This window comes from Pimephales promelas, chromosome 25 (assembly GCF_988280905.1).
Source record: "Pimephales promelas chromosome 25, fPimPro1.hap1.1, whole genome shotgun sequence".
Lineage (NCBI taxonomy): Eukaryota > Metazoa > Chordata > Actinopteri > Cypriniformes > Leuciscidae > Pimephales > Pimephales promelas.
Window position 1 is genome coordinate 12,981,752 of NC_142793.1, and position 19,880 is coordinate 13,001,631.

Below are 19,880 nucleotides of genomic sequence, written 5' to 3' on the forward strand. Positions count from 1 at the left end.
TTGAATTTGGTGGGGACAGGGACATCAATATATAAATATATTCATCGAAAGTTTTCATCGAAAGTATTGCTATGCGTCCCTACTAAATCCTTCACCCCAGCCGCTATGCCAATATTAGAGCAGCACCGAATTTGACCAAAAATAGTGAAAACGTGTTCAGTGCACTAGCTAATTTTACACAGACAATTAAATAAATGAAATAGCTAAATGATTTATATTTCTTAGTGTGGATGAGTCAAGAGTCACATCCTTGTACAGCCCAATTCAAACAAGCGATGAATGAATCATTGTGTGACAGAATTTGGTTCTCATCATTCAGTTGAAGTTTGTTTAGTCTCAAACACCAAAGAAGACATTAAATATTTATTTGTTTCAAGTATCTACCAAGCCCAAGGCCAAATTCAAGCTATGAGGTCCACCCTCTGATCACAAATTCCTCCAAAGCAAACTGATAGTCATTATAAATAGAAAAGTGCTGACAAACAGCTCACATTAGCTCTTGAGGATGGATGTTTCCACGGGGACTGTGAGGATGTCCCAGAAGTGGATGCTGAGATGGGTCGTCCTATTGGTCGGGCTGCAGTCCGTACAAGCAGGTAAGTAGACTACAACTGAAAAAAACAAAAAAAAACAAATGTAAGAAAAGCTCAAAATTCTTAAAATGAACATCCAAAATAAATCTCTGTTTAAAGACTTTATGGGAGATTATGCAGACATGGAAAATCCTATGGACTTTACCTGGCCGCCAACAACAACACCAGGTAAATATTGAATTGTCTTTACATGTATGTATTATGTATGTATATGTATTGTGTAGATTTGTAATGTACCAAATACATTAATAGATGTCACATTCCACAACAAGTATACCTTAAAACATAAAGTCAATAAAATATATTCAATTATTAGGCCTATGTATCAAATATTTAGGTGTAAATTTACCATCGCTGAAATAAATAAGTTAGAAAAACTGTTCTCTCTGTCTGGGAAAAAAATATTTTGAGGTATAAAAGTGTACTAATAGTTAGTAAGGTAGTTGTTAAGTTAACTGTAGGTATTGGGTATGATTGTGGGATATAGAATATGGGCAATGCAGAATAAGGTATTAATATGCGCTTTGTACTAATATATACAGCCAAAATATGCACGCTATTAAGAAACTATTTAACAGCAAGAAATTGGACCCTAAACTAAAGTGTTACTGTATTTTTCTCAGAATTTCAAAAATGTAACATTTTACATAAAAAAACTTAATACGAATGATAATAAATCATAACCTTACAAGACTTTTACTATGGTTCAAAGACAATTGTAACACTAATTATGGAATAGAAAATTGAACTTTTAAACATATAGTGTTTCTAATTGTGAATAAAGTAATAATTATGATGTAAACTTTTACTATAAACACACATTATTCAGGACATATTGTTCAGTAACAACATGTTCATATGCATAAAGACATTATTACTTCTATTCAGTCAGTAAATGTATTAGTTACATATTATTTTACGGTGTCCTTGCTATTGACTATACATTATGCATAATTACATGCATATAACCCTTATCCTAAGTGCATTATTATCAGTTAGTACATTAATGTGTTATTTACACTGTAACAGACACCTTAAAATAAAGGGTTATGTCTTTGTTACACTTTCATTATAAGTTCTGAGTAATATAATTAACTACATGCACTTACTATTGGGGTTTGGTTTAGGGTTAGTTGAATGTAATTTATAGTTATTAATTAATTTTATGTAAAAAAAAAACATGTTCATGATTTGTACTCACAACATTTTTTCTTTTGTCAAATCAACTTAAATAATTGATCTGGATCAGATAACATAATATTGTGAGTTTCTGATGAGTAAATCAATCTCCTTAATTGTATTAACTCAATTTTTCCATTTCAATGAACTTAAATTTTTAAGGCAACCAGGTTACTTCATTTTTTTTAAGTTAAACCAACAATATTTTTTTACAGTGTAACATATGAAACAATGACACTGTAAAATAAAGGCATATGCAAAACTTTAAATGAGAAGGAAAATGATTTGATTGTTTTCATTTTTGTCTTTTATATTTAGTTTTCACCACTACGACTGTTATGGTAACAAAAGGTATTTAAAAACATATTTTAAAGCATCAGTTTGTACAGTTTTTACACTTTAGGAAAGTAAATTGTATATTTTTGCTTACTGAAAGTTTTTACCAAAGAGTTTTACATTTATAAACTTATTTTAATCAACATTCCCTCTTGGTTTAGGTGAAGTGAATCCTGATCATCAGTCCACGATCTGCAGCACATGGGGAAATTTCCACTTCAAGACATTTGATGGGAATTTCTTTCAAGTGCCAGACACGTGCAACTACGTTCTGGCGGTGATGTGTGAAACACCATCTGACTTTAACATCCAAATGCAAAGAGAGACTGTGAATGACTCAATCACTTTTAGCACAGTCTCAATAAAGCTGGAAGGGACAGTCATCAAAATCACTAACGGCGACATCACTATGGACAATCAGGCGTGAGTTGAACTTGTTTTTACATGAGTAACTTCTGCAATGTGCAGCTTTCATAAACTCATATTAATTAAGAGACAACACTGGTGAAGGACAGTTTCCAGACAGCACCTAAAATCTTCTACAATTACTTATACACAAATATGTTTAACTGAAGCTTCTTACACTTTTTCTTACAGCGTGTCTGTTCCAATCAATCAGAATGGACTTAAAATCGAGGGAAGTCAAACAAGTATTAAGATCTCCAAATATGGATTGACTGTCTTTTGGGAAGAGGACAACTCTATATTGGTATGATTTAACATTATTATCTTGCCCTTTACTGTAATACAGTGAGATTATGAGCCAAACTGTAAAACTGATTTGATGTAATCTGTTGATAGCGGTAAAGAAAAACAAAGCAGAGTTTTCGTGCAGGTTCTTCTTCAGAATGAGTCAAGTTGAATCCATAAGCCTATAATGAAATCACACACACCCTTTAATGCCACTATATTTGTTTGCACACAATAAACTAAGACTAGGAAAATTAAACATCAAACAGGATATCAGTTCTACAGATCATTAAGCAAATATTAATCGCCTAAGTAAGCCACGGTGAACCAACAGGTATCTGACAGCTCAATGTTGATTTTAATAAGTGTGTTTGTACTGCCATAAACAAACATTATGACAGACAAATTCGAAGAAAATAAACTGTATTTGTTGCATCACTGACATTATTTTATAATATGATGTTCTCTAGATTGAACTTGCAGAGAAGTACCGAGGTCAGACCTGTGGACTCTGTGGAAACTACAACGGCAACAAGAATGATGATATTTCTGAAAACGGTAAACATGATGTTTTGATCAAATTACCTTTACCGATTTTTTTGAATGCCAGACTAAATCTAAACACCTGATCACTGTATATACAGTACATAGACTTTAACCAGCTAAATCCCCCTCAGGTCCAGCCAGATGGAAGGTGTCCACACCAACCGAATCCTGCGAGGACGTTAAACTTCCACCCAGGGATCAGTGCAACCAGGTATGAGACAAATCAGGAGTTTTAGAATCATTTTACCAGATTTTGGACTGATATAATACGTTTGTTTTACCTGATTGGGCATTCAATCATTTTTTCAAATTTTTAATTTTCAACATTGGTTAATTATACTCTTAAAGGAGTAGTTCACTTTTAAAAAACAAACTTTTGCTGATAGTTTACTCACCCCCATGTCATCCAATATGTCCATGTCTTTCTTTCTTCAGTCGAAAAGAAATTAAGGTTTTTGATGAAAACATTCCAGGATTTTTCTCCATATCATGGACTTCAATGGGAACCAAACAGTTCAAGGTCCAAAAGACAGTTTCAGTGCAAACTGTTCAAAGGGCTTTAAATGATTCCAGATGATGAATAAGGGTCTTATCAAGCGAAACGATCGCTCATTTAAAAAAAAAAGTTTTATAAGCAGAAATGCTCGTCTTGCTCTGTTCTGTGATCATCAAAATGAATGAATCTTTTTCCGAGTCAATTTGTTCATTTCATTCGTTGAATGAACCAAATGACTCCTTCATTTTGATGAACGAGTTCGGACAGGAGCGTCACGAACGTGCACTGAAACTGTCTTTTGGACCTTGAACCGTTTGGTTCCCATTGAAGTCCATTATATGGAGTAAAATCCTGGAATGTTTTCATCAAAAACCTTAATTTCTTTTCGACTGAAGAAAGACTGACATGGACATCTTGGATGACAAGGGGGTGGGTAAATTATCAGCAAAAGTTTTTTTTTTTTAAAGTGAACTACTACTTTAAATTTTCAATTTTTCCCCCTAGACAAGTGTTTGCCAGCAGTATCTCAGCAGTCCAGGGTTTAGCGACTGTTACAATGTGATGAACATGGGTTCATTTGAAGAGGCCTGTGTGAACGACCTGTGTCAATGTTACGGCAATTACGACTGTCTCTGCAACACACTCACGGAGATTTCACGACAGTGCACACATGCTGGAGGAAATCCAGGAACATGGAGGACAGAGCAGCTCTGCCGTGAGTATCAGAAAAGAAACCAGTGGGAATAAAATCAGCTCAGGATTAAATGAATGCATGAGTATGATTAAAAATAAATAAATAATGGTTTAAAACCCAATATACATACACTACTAGTTTGGACACATTTGACTGAATTTATGGGTCCAGCATACAGTCCTGATGTACAGTGTGTGTTTGATATAATAATTATTCTTATTCTGTGGAGCAGCAAAGACATGTCCTCTAAACATGCAATACCTGGAGTGTGGAAGTCCGTGCAAGAACACCTGCAAAGATCCAACCGCAACTCTAATGTGCAACGAACACTGTGTGGACGGCTGTTTCTGCCCTGAAGGTAATTTCACACAATATCAAGAGATGTGCTTTAAAGACTGTTTTTTTTTTTTTCATTCTGAAAATAAATGGTATCATGCTTTCTTTTTGAAAAAAGGCACCGTTGAAGACGACATTGGTCAGAGTGGATGTGTTCCTGTGAACCAGTGCCCATGTGATCACAATGGCACACTATATCAATCAGGAGAGTCTTACCAACAAGCTTGTAAAAAATGGTAAAAATTTTTATTTAAATATTTTTAATTTAAATTCATATACATTTACCCTCATGCTAACACTGAAGTGTTCTGTGCCAGTGTGTGTGACGCGGGACACTGGACCTGTACACACCTGGAATGTCCCGGAATCTGCTCTGTTGTGGGAGGGTCTCACGTCACCACTTATGATGGCAAGAGCTTCACCTTCAGCGGGAACTGTGACTACATCCTCACTAAGGTCTGTCAGGATATCAGATGATCCACAGATATTTTCTGTCAGGGCGAGATCAATGAAAGTCTTCACTTGTACTCTTATCCGCACAGTTTATTATACTGTATAACAATCAGTATGGATATGATAATTTATATTATTACATATCATTTGGAGGTTCTTACCGTCCTTTTTTTATTCCAGCATTCTAATGACAGTGATATTGCTGTTGTGGGAAACCTGGAAAAGTGTGATCCGGCCCGAACAGACACATGTCTAAATTCAGTGACTCTTGTCATCTCGGGGACCACTGTAAGTACTGGGTTTGCATGTTTTTCATCATTTTGTATCCTAAAATAACCAATAAACTTTTTCTGGGAGAACAGCACTAGAATAGCTCACTTACTTTCAGCATAGTAAACAGAACATACCGCATACTTCTACAACATCCTCCAAGATGGACTTACAAAACATGATTTAGTTTTCTTTTTGTTGTTTTATGTGTAAAACAGATTCGTTTTTCCTCTACTGGAGATGTCACACTAAATGGAAACAGCCCATTAAAGCTTCCTGCTACCGAAGGTGGGTTATCCAAAATGGGGAACTTTTCTATTTAAAGCATGTTAACAATAAAATTGATATAGTTTTTCTCTGAAAAACCCAAAGCTCTATTTTTCAAATGTAGCATTAACAAAAGTCATTGTTGACTAGTTGTTTTGTATCCTAACCACCTATGTTGTTGTCTCAGGTCCTGTGAGCATCTTCCAGCCCTCCTCCTCCTTCATTATTGCTGATATGAAGAGTCTTCGTCTAGAGATCCAGTTGGCTCCAGTCATGCAGTTGTATATAGTAGCCAGCACTAAGGAGAAAGGAAAAATGAGCGGTAAGTTGTCAAAAAGTGATTAGAATCCACTTTTGCTACAGAAGGTAGAAGAAGTGAAATTGTAATTTATAAAACTATAATATACTAAACTGCCCAATAGTTAAAACATATATTAAGTAAGTAATAATTGACGGGGCGTTGAATTATTAGAAAAATTATGCACACCCGAAGCGAATAATTCAATGACCCACAGTAAATGTTTCCGCTTATTAAAAATGTACAACTTTTAGTTATACAACTACACATTTTTGTTGTAAAACTAAACTACATTACCACACCACAAAACATTGTTCAGATGATGTATTTCAAGACAGTTTTCAGGTTTTTCTCTTTTAAAACGCTCTTGTGTGTAAGACAAATTTCCTACACATCTAATCCGAAGCCTCCATTGCCAAGTCCAAAACGTCATTTTAGAGGTAGTAACAGAGAATTGAGCCACTGATAACAGACTAATGCAATTTATTAAAGCAGTTATTAGAAAGAAAGAGAGAGAGAGAGAGAGAGAGAGAGAGAGAGAGAGAGAGAGAGAGAGAGAGAGAGAGAGAGAGTATGTGTGAGTGAGTATGTACAGAGTCAGTACGTGTGTGCATTGAGTGCAGAGAGAATGGAAGAAAGAGTATGTGTTGTCCGTACATAATAACATGTAATTCTTTAGCAAAACACATGGAAATAATTTGTTGGTTTTATACTATTGTTTACTATATCTATTTCATTTGTCAGTGTTGTTGTGGGTTTTGGTTTTTCTGCTGTTGTAACCTGTAAAGACCTTTGAAAGTACTAAAATCATTTGTCGAAGTGATATAGAACTGTAATGCGGTCAAGACCTGCCTGGAACTAGTTTAGACGTACTATCCCTGAAAATAATTGCACATCTTAGAATGTTCATAAACCAATCAGATTCAAGCATTCAACAGCCCCAGAGTGTAATACAAAATAATGCGTTTGACTCCTTTAAGAAAGAACCTTTTAAAAATATATCTGTACATAATTAACGATTTATACAATGTCTATAATTCATTCGCTATTTTTAATTCTACACATTGCTTATTTCAGGTCTCTGTGGAAACTATAACGACATCCAAACAGATGACTTTAAAACAGAATCAGGCATCATAGAGGGCACACCGATAACTTTTGTCAACTTTTGGAAGAAAAACCCATACAGCTGTCCAGATCTTGAAAACACTTTTGACAACCCCTGTAGTCTGAGTGTGGACACAGGTATACATATTATTGCAAACATTAAGAAATAACAATAACAAATAATCATATGTTGCAAATATTACAGAACTATGTCAAGTCTATATTCTTTCCATTCAGGGACCCTTGCTAAAGACTGGTGTTCCCGTCTCACAAACCCAAATGGCACCTTCTCCCAATGTCATTCAGAAATATGTCCTGAGACTTACTACCTAGTGAGTGTTTTTGCACAGAATTTCACACTTTTCTCTAAAATGAACTGTATATGTATGAATGAAATATAACTGAATCTGGGTTTCATCCTTTGTAGTTGTGTGTCTATGACACCTGCAAGTGTGCAGATATTAGGAAGTGTATGTGTGCGGCCGTGTCCACGTATGCCCACGCATGTGCTGCCAAAGGAGTCATTCTCCAGGGCTGGATGGATTCAGACCCCTGTGGTGAGAACATTTCGTTCATGTACTGAATTTGAATTATATTTTGTTGATTTGGAAATGAAACAATGAATGATAATAAAAATGTGTTTATCTGTGCTCAGTATCCGAGTGTTCAGGAAACATGAAGTACTCTTACGGAGTGACCAGCTGTGGAAGCACCTGCCGCTCTCTCAGTGTACAAGATAACACCTGTCAAGGGTCCTTCACACCTGTAGATGGCTGTGTCTGTCCTGAGGGAACATACCTCAATGAAGCCGGCAGCTGTGTACATGCTGACCAGTGTCCTTGTTACAAAGGTGACAAGGTCATAGAGTCATCAGGAGTATCCTACATAGATGGTGAAGCATGGTATGAGTTCCTTATTTCATACCCAATGGATTGTTGGCAGAATATGAATGATAACACTTGATGACCATTAGGAAATACTGACTTGTACAATTTTGTCATATTACAGCACCTGTAACCTTGGCAAATTGCATTGCTCCAGTCCAGAAGGTAAGTTGCAAATTCCACTACTCAAGTTATCAATGGTATGATGAAGTTTCCCATCTATGTGCCTGTTGTGTTTGTAGACTGCGTGGCTCCGATGGTCTTCTTCAAATGCTCAAATTATGAACCTGGAAAAAAGGGAACAGAATGTCAAAGGACATGTCAAAACCAAGACCTAAACAACTGCGTGAGTTTGGATTGGGAAAGCATACCTGACATTTCTAAAAAAAAAGTTTACATGGTTTTGATTGCCACACATGGATTTGTAAAAACAGAGCATTGAAAATAAGGAGGGTTAACACTGCTGGACCTTCTCACTTTGTTCTGCCTATAGGTGAGCACAGGGTGTGTATCAGGGTGTATGTGTCCAGACGGCCTTCTGGCTGATGGCAATGGTGGGTGTGTGGAGAGGGAAAAATGCAATTGTACCCACAACGGAGTCTCCTATTCTCCTGGGGACCAAGTTCAGCAGGACTGTAACACCTGGTGAGTCGGCATTGATGGAAATAGGTAGGGCTGGGTACCGAGTTCGGTACTTTTTTTGCCTCGGTACTACCAAGTATCGAAAAACGACTTCTTGTTTGGTACTAGATTTCGATACCTAAGGGGTTAACTCGGCAACGTCAGTGAGCCAATACAAACAATAGTTTACGCGGTTGCGCCCACGTTGGTTCACGTGAACCAACCCCCTGAAGAAGACGTTGAAAAGATCTAAAGTGTGGCTACATTTCTCGAGGCTTGATGCCAACTGCGTGCGATGCAATATTTGTCGCAAAATAATTGCTGCAAAGTCCGGAACCACGAGTAATATGACAAAGCACTTGACAGTGCAGTATGTAATCTTGTATCTGGATTTTATAAAATTGGTATCGAAAAAAGTATCGTTCAGGAACCGGTATCGAAATCAAGGTATCGGTACCGAAATTGTTTGAACGATACCCAGCCCTAGAAATAGGAGAGAATGTTACAGCTACACCATCACCAAGTGTGCGCTAATTTTTCTCTGCACAAAACAATAAGAAATTGTCAAAACTTGTAATGTACTTTACAACTACTTTAAATTGTCACCCAAAATGGGAGGTAAGAAAGAAAAAAGCTGGTAATGACTGTACATCCAAGGGTTCATTTGTGAATTGCTGTTTATATTTCAGCACGTGCATAAACGGGATGTGGAGTTGTACAGATAAAGAGTGTTACGGCACCTGTACCGTCTTTGGCGACGGCCATTTCAAGACTTTTGATGGCAGGAAATATTCCTTCCACGGAGACTGTGAACACACCTTAGCCCACGTATGTTTTTATCAATTTGGGTTCTTGCCTAATTTAAGAAGAAGAAAATAAAGTACAATTCTAACCTGACACACAATTCATTTGTGCAACCCCTCTAGGATTACTGCAATCAAGAACAGAGTCCGTATTCTTTACGCCTGGTCACAGAGAACATTCCCTGTGGCAGCAGCAGCACCATTTGCTCCAAGTCCATCAATCTCTTTTTTGGGGTGAGGTTATTTCATAGCTCAAAATCAGCTTGAGTTGAGTATAATAGTATTGTAAAATGTAGAATATAGACATGAGGATGGACATGTAGAAACAATTACATTCAAAACCTAAGTCATCGATGTCATCATAACATCATGAGAGAGTTATATCCAGTTATTTGTGGAGAACTTCATTTCAATGACGTTTTAAATCCTGCAGAGATACAAGTTGGTTTTATCCGAAGAGAATGGGATTAAAGTTGTTGAAAGCAATGGCACTGAATATCAATATCAAATCCATACAGCTGGGATATACAATGTCATAGAGGTCAAAGGCCTTTTGAACTTAATCTGGGACAATAAAACGAGTCTGATGCTCCAACTCCATCCTAAATTTAAGGTAAGCATTACCCCTGCATTCACAAACACACAATCATCCTGTACACGTTCCTGTTCATTCTCTTACCTTAACATACACATGATCTCCATTACAGGGCAAGGTGTGTGGACTGTGTGGAAACTTTGATGGTAATGCGAACAATGACTTTGTAAAGCACGATGGAGAAGAGGTGACTGATGCAGTGGCATTTGGGAATAGTTGGAAGGTGAATCCCAGCTGTCCAGAAATGAGTACCTTGATGAACCCATGTGAACAAAATCCACATCGGAGTGCCTGGGCTATCAAACAATGCAGCATCATCACAAGCCCTGTCTTTACAGACTGCCATTCACGTGTATGTAAAATTATATACTTTGTGAATTCAGAAAGTTGTTGGTCTTCTGGATTTTCTTTGAATGGTCAGCCTTTGTTGGTTCCATGCATGAAACAAACAAAATAATCGTACCATTTTACATTTTAGCATAGCACATACAACCGGTTACCCTAAAGGTTCTACTGACTTTCCTGTCTCTAGGTGGCCCCTGCCCCATACTATGATGCCTGTGTAAGGGACACCTGTGCATGTGACAGCGGAGGTGACTGTGATTGTTTCTGTACTGCAGTGGCAGCTTATGCTGCTGAATGCCGTAAAAAAGGAGCTTGTGTGGCATGGAGGAGTCCAAACATTTGCCGTAAGTCCCAATACTGTTAGAAAATGTATTTATTGCATTCAGAAATCCACACAAAATGTGCACCCTTAGATTTTGTCTAGGTCTATCAAAACTCATTACCTTCTATTGTTTGATCTCCTATTAACTTTGTCATACTGCTGACTGAATTGGTTGTTCTTGCAGCTTTATTCTGTGAGTACTACAACAACCCTCAAAAGGAATGCGAGTGGCACTACAAAGCTTGTGGATCGACCTGCATGAAAACTTGCAGAAACCCAGCAGGAACCTGCTCTAATCAAATTCCTCTCCTGGAGGGTATGGAATATTCTTTAAAACTTTGAAAACAAGCTTTTGTACAGAATTGAATAAAATAATACTTAGGGCAATTGTAGTCCAAACTGCAAAATCAGGTTCTATTCTATAGTCAAGAAACATTGAGACAAAAGAAATGTGTGGGTCTTGTTTATTCAATCTGGCCTTTTATTATACTCCTAGGGTGTTTTCCTCAGTGCCCTTCAGACAGGCCATTTTTGAGGGAGGACACCAGGAAATGTGTTACAGAGGCAGAATGTGTTTCTCTGTGTACCTATGATGGGAAGATATATACTACCGGAGATGTGGTGTACGATACCACAGATGGGAATGGAACATGTTTTACTGCTCTATGTGGATCTAATGGCACGATAGTAAGAACTATTACAAAATGCATGACAACAACTACGCCATTCACTTTCACAACTCCACCACAAACTACTAAAACAACAATCACAATACCGACCACCCAGATTTTCACTTCAGCACCTACTACAGTAACACTAACAACACCAAAAATGCCTACAGCAACTACAACTGCTGTTCCACCAACATCACCTGGAATTACTACTAGTATTACTGCTGAAACACCATCTACAGAATCTCCACCTCCCACAGGAACAGAAACACCATCAACAGCTACAACAACTGCTGCTCCACCAACATCTACATCACCTGGAATCACTACTGCTGTTACTACTGAAACACCATCAACAGAATTTCCACCTCCCACAGGAACAGAAACACCATCAACTGCAACTACAACTGCTGTTCCACCAACACCTACATCACCTGGAATCACTACTGCTGTTACTGCTGAAACACCATCTACAGAATCTCCACCTCCCACAGGAACAGAAACACCACCAACAGCTACAACAACTGCTGTTCCACCAACACCTATATCACCTGGAATCACTGCTGCTGTTACTACTGAAACACCATCTACAGAATCTCCACCTCCCACAGGAACAGAAACACCATCAACAGCTACAACAACTGCTGTTCCACCAACACCTACATCACCTGGAATCACTGCTGCTGTTACTACTGAAACACCATCAACAGAATCTCCACCTCCCACAGGAACAGAAACACCATCAACAGCTACAACAACTGCTGCTCCACCAACATCTACATCATCTGGAATCACTACTGCTGTTACTACTGAAACACCATCAACAGAATCTCCACCTCCCACAGGAACAGAAACACCATCAACTGCAACTACAACTGCTGTTCCACCAACACCTACATCACCTGGAATCACTACTGCTGTTACTGCTGAAACACCATCTACAGAATCTCCACCTCCCACAGGAACAGAAACACCATCAACAGCTACAACAACTGCTGTTCCACCAACACCTACATCACCTGGAATCACTGCTGCTGTTACTACTGAAACACCATCTACAGAATCTCCACCTCCCACAGGAACAGAAACACCATCAACTGCAACTACAACTGCTGTTCCACCAACACCTACATCACCTGGAATCACTACTGCTGTTACTGCTGAAACACCATCTACAGAATCTCCACCTCCCACAGGAACAGAAACACCATCAACAGCTACAACAACTGCTGTTCCACCAACACCTACATCACCTGGAATCACTACTGCTGTTACTGCTGAAACACCATCTACAGAATCTCCACCTCCCACAGGAACAGAAACACCATCAACAGCTACAACAACTGCTGTTCCACCAACACCTACATCACCTGGAATCACTACTGCTGTTACTGCTGAAACACCATCTACAGAATCTCCACCTCCCACAGGAACAGAAACACCATCAACTGCAACTACAACTGCTGTTCCACCAACACCTACATCACCTGGAATCACTACTGCTGTTACTGCTGAAACACCATCTACAGAATCTCCACCTCCCACAGGAACAGAAACACCATCAACAGCTACAACAACTGCTGTTCCACCAACACCTACATCACCTGGAATCACTACTGCTGTTACTGTTGAAACACCATCTACAGAATCTCCACCTCCCACAGGAACAGAAACACCATCAACTGCAACTACAACTGCTGTTCCACCTACACCTACATCACCTGGAATCACTGCTGCTGTTACTACTGAAACACCATCTACAGAATCTCCACCTCCCACAGGAACAGAAACACCATCAACTGCAACTACAACTGCTGTTCCACCAACACCTACATCACCTGGAATCACTACTGCTGTTACTGCTGAAACACCATCTACAGAATCTCCACCTCCCACAGGAACAGAAACACCATCAACAGCTACAACAACTGCTGTTCCACCAACACCTACATCACCTGGAATCACTACTGCTGTTACTGCTGAAACACCATCTACAGAATCTCCACCTCCCACAGGAACAGAAACACCATCAACAGCTACAACAACTGCTGTTCCACCAACACCTACATCACCTGAAATTTCTACTACTGCTGTTACTGCTCCAACACCATTTATTGAAACATCACCTCCCACAGGAACAGAAACACCATCAACAGCTACAACAACTGCTGTTCCACCAACACCTACATCACCTGCAATCACTACTGCTGTTACTGCTGAAACACCATCTACAGAATCTCCACCACCAACACGAACAGAAACACCATCAACAGCTACAACAACTGCTGTTCCACCAACACCTACATCACCTGGAATCACTACTGCTGTTACTGCTGAAACACCATCTACAGAATCTCCACCTCCCACAGGAACAGAAACGCCATCAACAGCTACAACAATTCCTGCTCCACCGACACCTACATCACCTGAAATTTCTACTACTGCTGTTACTGCTGAAACACCATCTACAGAATCTCCACCTCCCACAGGAACAGAAACGCCATCAACAGCTACAACAACTGCTGCTCCACCAACACCAACAGCACCTGAAATTTCTACTACTGCTGTTACTACTGAAACACCATCTACAGAATCTCCACCTCCAACAGGAACAGAAACACCATCAACAGCTACAACAACTGCTGCCCCACCGACACCAACAGCATCTGAAATTTCTACTACTGCTGTTACTGTTCCAACACCATTTATCGAAACATCACCTCCGACAGGAACAGAAACACCATCAACAGCTACTACAACTGCTGTTCCACCAACACCAACAGCACCTGAAATTACTACTGCTGTTACTGCTGAAACACCATCTACAGAATCTCCACCTCCCACAGGAACAGAAACACCATCAACTGCAACTACAACTGCTGTTCCACCAACACCTACATCACCTGGAATCACTACTGCTGTTACTGCTGAAACACCATCTACAGAATCTCCACCTCCCACAGGAACAGAAACGCCATCAACAGCTACAACAACTGCTGTTCCACCAACACCTACATCACCTGGAATCACTACTGCTGTTACTGCTGAAACACCATCTACAGAATCTCCACCTCCCACAGGAACAGAAACATCATCAACAGCTACAACAACTGCTGCTCCACCAACACCAACAGCACCTGAAATTACTACTGCTGTTACTGCTGAAACACCATCTACAGAATCTCCACCTCCCACAGGAACAGAAACGCCATCAACAGCTACAACAACTGCTGCTCCACCGACACCAACAGCACCTGAAATTTCTACTACTGCTGTTACTGCTGAAACACCATCTACAGAATCTCCACCTCCCACAGGAACAGAAACGCCATCAACAGCTACAACAACTGCTGCTCCACCAACACCAACAGCACCTGAAATTTCTACTACTGCTGTTACTACTGAAACACCATCTACAGAATCTCCACCTCCCACAGGAACAGAAACACCATCAACAGCTACAACAACTGCTGCTCCACCAACACCAACAGCACCTGAAATTACTACTGCTGTTACTGCTGAGACACCATCTACAGAATCTCCACCTCCCACAGGAACAGAAACACCATCAACAGCTACAACAACTGCTGCTCCACCGACACCAACAGCACCTGAAATTTCTACTACTGCTGTTACTGCTGAAACACCATCTACAAAATCTCCACCTCCCACAGGAACAGAAACGCCATCAACAGCTACAACAACTGCTGCTCCACCAACACCTACATCACCTGGAATTACTACTGCTGTTACTACTGAAACACCATCTACAGAATCTCCACCTCCCACAGGAACAGAAACACCATCAACAGCTACAACAACTGCTGCTCCACCAACACCAACAGCACCTGAAATTACTACTGCTGTTACTGCTGAAACACCATCTACAGAATCTCCACCTCCCACAGGAACAGAAACACCATCAACAGCTACAACAACTGCTGCTCCACCGACACCAACAGCACCTGAAATTTCTACTACTGCTGTTACTGCTGAAACACCATCTACAGAATCTCCACCTCCCACAGGAACAGAAACGCCATCAACAGCTACAACAACTGCTGCTCCACCAACACCAACAGCACCTGAAATTTCTACTACTGCTGTTACTACTGAAACACCATCTACAGAATCTCCACCTCCCACAGGAACAGAAACACCATCAACAGCTACAACAACTGCTGCTCCACCAACACCAACAGCACCTGAAATTACTACTGCTGTTACTGCTGAGACACCATCTACAGAATCTCCACCTCCCACAGGAACAGAAACACCATCAACAGCTACAACAACTGCTGCTCCACCGACACCAACAGCACCTGAAATTTCTACTACTGCTGTTACTGCTGAAACACCATCTACAGAATCTCCACCTCCCACAGGAACAGAAACGCCATCAACAGCTACAACAACTGCTGCTCCACCAACACCTACATCACCTGGAATTACTACTGCTGTTACTACTGAAACACCATCTACAGAATCTCCACCTCCCACAGGAACAGAAACACCATCAACAGCTACAACAACTGCTGCTCCACCAACACCAACAGCACCTGAAATTACTACTGCTGTTACTGCTGAAACACCATCTACAGAATCTCCACCTCCCACAGGAACAGAAACACCATCAACAGCTACAACAACTGCTGCTCCACCAACACCAACAGAACCTGAAATTACTACTGCTGTTACTGCTGAAACACCATCTACAGAATCTCCACCTCCCACAGAAACAGAAACACCATCAACAGCTACAACAACTGCTGTTCCACCAACACCTACATCACCTGGAATCACTACTGCTGTTACTGCTGAAACACCATCTACAGAATCTCCACCTCCCACAGGAATAGAAACGCCATCAACAGCTACAACAACTGCTGTTCCACCAACACCTACATCACCTGGAATCACTACTGCTGTTACTGCTGAAACACCATCTACAGAATCTCCACCTCCCACAGGAACAGAAACATCATCAACAGCTACAACAACTGCTGCTCCACCAACACCAACAGCACCTGAAATTACTACTGCTGTTACTGCTGAAACACCATCTACAGAATCTCCACCTCCCACAGGAACAGAAACACCATCAACAGCTACAACAACTGCTGCTCCACCGACACCAACAGCACCTGAAATTTCTACTACTGCTGTTACTGCTGAAACACCATCTACAGAATCTCCACCTCCCACAGGAACAGAAACGCCATCAACAGCTATAACAACTGCTGCTCCACCAACACCAACAGCACCTGAAATTTCTACTACTGCTGTTACTACTGAAACACCATCTACAGAATCTCCACCTCCCACAGGAACAGAAACACCATCAACAGCTACAACAACTGCTGCTCCACCAACACCAACAGCACCTGAAATTACTACTGCTGTTACTGCTGAGACACCATCTACAGAATCTCCACCTCCCACAGGAACAGAAACACCATCAACAGCTACAACAACTGCTGCTCCACCGACACCAACAGCACCTGAAATTTCTACTACTGCTGTTACTGCTGAAACACCATCTACAGAATCTCCACCTCCCACAGGAACAGAAACGCCATCAACAGCTACAACAACTGCTGCTCCACCAACACCTACATCACCTGGAATTACTACTGCTGTTACTACTGAAACACCATCTACAGAATCTCCACCTCCCACAGGAACAGAAACACCATCAACAGCTACAACAACTGCTGCTCCACCAACACCAACAGCACCTGAAATTACTACTGCTGTTACTGCTGAAACACCATCTACAGAATCTCCACCTCCCACAGGAACAGAAACACCATCAACAGCTACAACAACTGCTGCTCCACCAACACCAAAAGAACCTGAAATTACTACTGCTGTTACTGCTGAAACACCATCTACAGAATCTCCACCTCCCACAGGAACAGAAACACCATCAACAGCTACAACAACTGCTGCTCCACCAACACCAACAGCACCTGAAATTACTACTGCTGTTACTGCTGAAACACCATCTACAGAATCTCCACCTCCCACAGAAACAGAAAAACCATCAACAGCTACAACAACTGCTGCTCCACCGACACCAACAGCACCTGAAATTTCTACTACTGCTGTTACTGCTGAAACACCATCTACAGAATCTCCACCTCCCACAGGAACAGAAACGCCATCAACAGCTACAACAACTGCTGCTCCACCAACACCAACAGCACCTGAAATTTCTACTACTGCTGTTACTACTGAAACACCATCTACAGAATCTCCACCTCCCACAGGAACAGAAACACCATCAACAGCTACAACAACTGCTGCTCCACCAACACCAACAGCACCTGAAATTACTACTGCTGTTACTGCTGAAACACCATCTACAGAATCTCCACCTCCCACAGGAACAGAAACACCATCAACAGCTACAACAACTGCTGCTCCACCGACACCAACAGCACCTGAAATTTCTACTACTGCTGTTACTGCTGAAACACCATCTACAGAATCTCCACCTCCCACAGGAACAGAAACGCCATCAACAGCTACAACAACTGCTGCTCCACCAACACCTACATCACCTGGAATTACTACTGCTGTTACTACTGAAACACCATCTACAGAATCTCCACCTCCCACAGGAACAGAAACACCATCAACAGCTACAACAACTGCTGCTCCACCAACACCAACAGAACCTGAAATTACTACTGCTGTTACTGCTGAAACACCATCTACAGAATCTCCACCTCCCACAGAAACAAAAACACCATCAACAGCTACAACAACTGCTGCTCCACCGACACCAACAGCACCAGAAATTTCTACTACTGCTGTTACTGCTGAAACACCATCTACAGAATCTCCACCTCCCACAGGAACAGAAACGCCATCAACAGCTACAACAACTGCTGCTCCACCAACACCAACAGCACCTGAAATTTCTACTACTGCTGTTACTACTGAAACACCATCTACAGAATCTCCACCTCCCACAGGAACAGAAACACCATCAACAGCTACAACAACTGCTGCTCCACCAACACCAACAGCACCTGAAATTACTACTGCTGTTACTGCTGAAACACCATCTACAGAATCTCCACCTCCCACAGGAACAGAAACACCATCAACAGCTACAACAACTGCTGCTCCACCGACACCAACAGCACCTGAAATTTCTACTACTGCTGTTACTGCTGAAACACCATCTACAGAATCTCCACCTCCCACAGGAACAGAAACGCCATCAACAGCTACAACAACTGCTGCTCCACCAACACCTACATCACCTGGAATTACTACTGCTGTTACTACTGAAACACCATCTACAGAATCTCCACCTCCCACAGAAACAGAAACACCATCAACAGCTACAACAACTGCTGCTCCACCGACACCAACAGCACCTGAAATTACTACTGCTGTTACTGCTGAAACACCATCTACAGAATCTCCACCTCCCACAGGAACAGAAACACCATCAACAGCTACAACAACTGCTGCTCCACCGACACCAACAGCACCTGAAATTTCTACTACTGCTGTTACTGCTGAAACACCATATACAGAATCTCCACCTCCCACAGGAACAGAAACACCATCAACAGCTACAACAACTGCTGCTCCACCAACACCAACAGCACCTGAAATTACTACTGCTGTTACTGCTGAAACACCATCTACAGAATCTCCACCTCCCACAGGAACAGAAACACCATCAACAGCTACAACAACTGCTGCTCCACCGACACCAACAGCACCTGAAATTTCTACTACTGCTGTTACTGCTGAAACACCATCTACAGAATCTCCACCTCCCACAGGAACAGAAACGCCACCAACTACAACATTTGTTACATCAACTCTTTTCACAACAGAACCAATGTTCACGGTGCATACAGAATCAACAACTGAAATGATACATACCACAGCACCTCAAATTATCATCACAACGAGCTGTCATTGCACATATGCAAATCAAACATTCCCACCTGGTAAGTAATACATGAATGACATTTTCAAATTTTTTCATACTGTTTTGTGATTGTGAATCCATGAACAATTTTAAGCATTTCAATGATGCATATTCTGTTATTCTAATTATAGAGTCTGTGATCTACAACAAAACTGATAAAGCGGGCTGGTGCTACTTTGCTTACTGCAACTCCAGTTGTGTTAGTGAAATAACACAGACACCATGTCCTCAGACTACTACGATTCCAGTTTCAACTGTTCCATATGACTGTACAGATGTCAACAGAAAGGTTAAAAAAATTGTCCATGAAAAGTTTACATTTCTCAAAAACTGAATTTCAGCTAAATTACAAATTGAATTGAAGATAGGTCAATTGTATTAATCTCAGTTCATCAATATTTTTGGAATCTT

General features: G+C 40.7%; 1 protein-coding gene across 1 annotated transcript in view; it reads left to right on the plus strand.

Annotated features, from left to right (window-relative positions):
- The first annotated feature begins 454 nt into the window (after positions 1-454).
- The window catches only part of muc5.2 (mucin 5.2), a 28,133-nt gene continuing 8,707 nt past the window's right edge, over positions 455-19,880 (plus strand). Inside the window, exons 1-30 of the mRNA XM_089127633.1 lie at positions 455-596; positions 693-761; positions 2,091-2,123; positions 2,270-2,531; positions 2,706-2,817; positions 3,269-3,356; positions 3,476-3,555; positions 4,345-4,555; positions 4,767-4,892; positions 4,989-5,106; positions 5,188-5,326; positions 5,504-5,611; positions 5,812-5,881; positions 6,048-6,182; positions 7,236-7,403; positions 7,503-7,597; positions 7,693-7,822; positions 7,921-8,167; positions 8,274-8,314; positions 8,392-8,495; positions 8,643-8,794; positions 9,460-9,598; positions 9,697-9,807; positions 10,007-10,186; positions 10,281-10,520; positions 10,701-10,857; positions 11,020-11,151; positions 11,332-11,595; positions 12,928-19,488; positions 19,601-19,758. Of these exons, the coding sequence (XP_088983759.1) occupies positions 506-596; positions 693-761; positions 2,091-2,123; positions 2,270-2,531; positions 2,706-2,817; positions 3,269-3,356; positions 3,476-3,555; positions 4,345-4,555; positions 4,767-4,892; positions 4,989-5,106; positions 5,188-5,326; positions 5,504-5,611; positions 5,812-5,881; positions 6,048-6,182; positions 7,236-7,403; positions 7,503-7,597; positions 7,693-7,822; positions 7,921-8,167; positions 8,274-8,314; positions 8,392-8,495; positions 8,643-8,794; positions 9,460-9,598; positions 9,697-9,807; positions 10,007-10,186; positions 10,281-10,520; positions 10,701-10,857; positions 11,020-11,151; positions 11,332-11,595; positions 12,928-19,488; positions 19,601-19,758 (10,521 nt within the window). The 5' untranslated portion in view covers positions 455-505. The remainder of the gene's footprint in view (positions 597-692; positions 762-2,090; positions 2,124-2,269; positions 2,532-2,705; positions 2,818-3,268; positions 3,357-3,475; positions 3,556-4,344; positions 4,556-4,766; positions 4,893-4,988; positions 5,107-5,187; positions 5,327-5,503; positions 5,612-5,811; positions 5,882-6,047; positions 6,183-7,235; positions 7,404-7,502; positions 7,598-7,692; positions 7,823-7,920; positions 8,168-8,273; positions 8,315-8,391; positions 8,496-8,642; positions 8,795-9,459; positions 9,599-9,696; positions 9,808-10,006; positions 10,187-10,280; positions 10,521-10,700; positions 10,858-11,019; positions 11,152-11,331; positions 11,596-12,927; positions 19,489-19,600; positions 19,759-19,880) is intronic.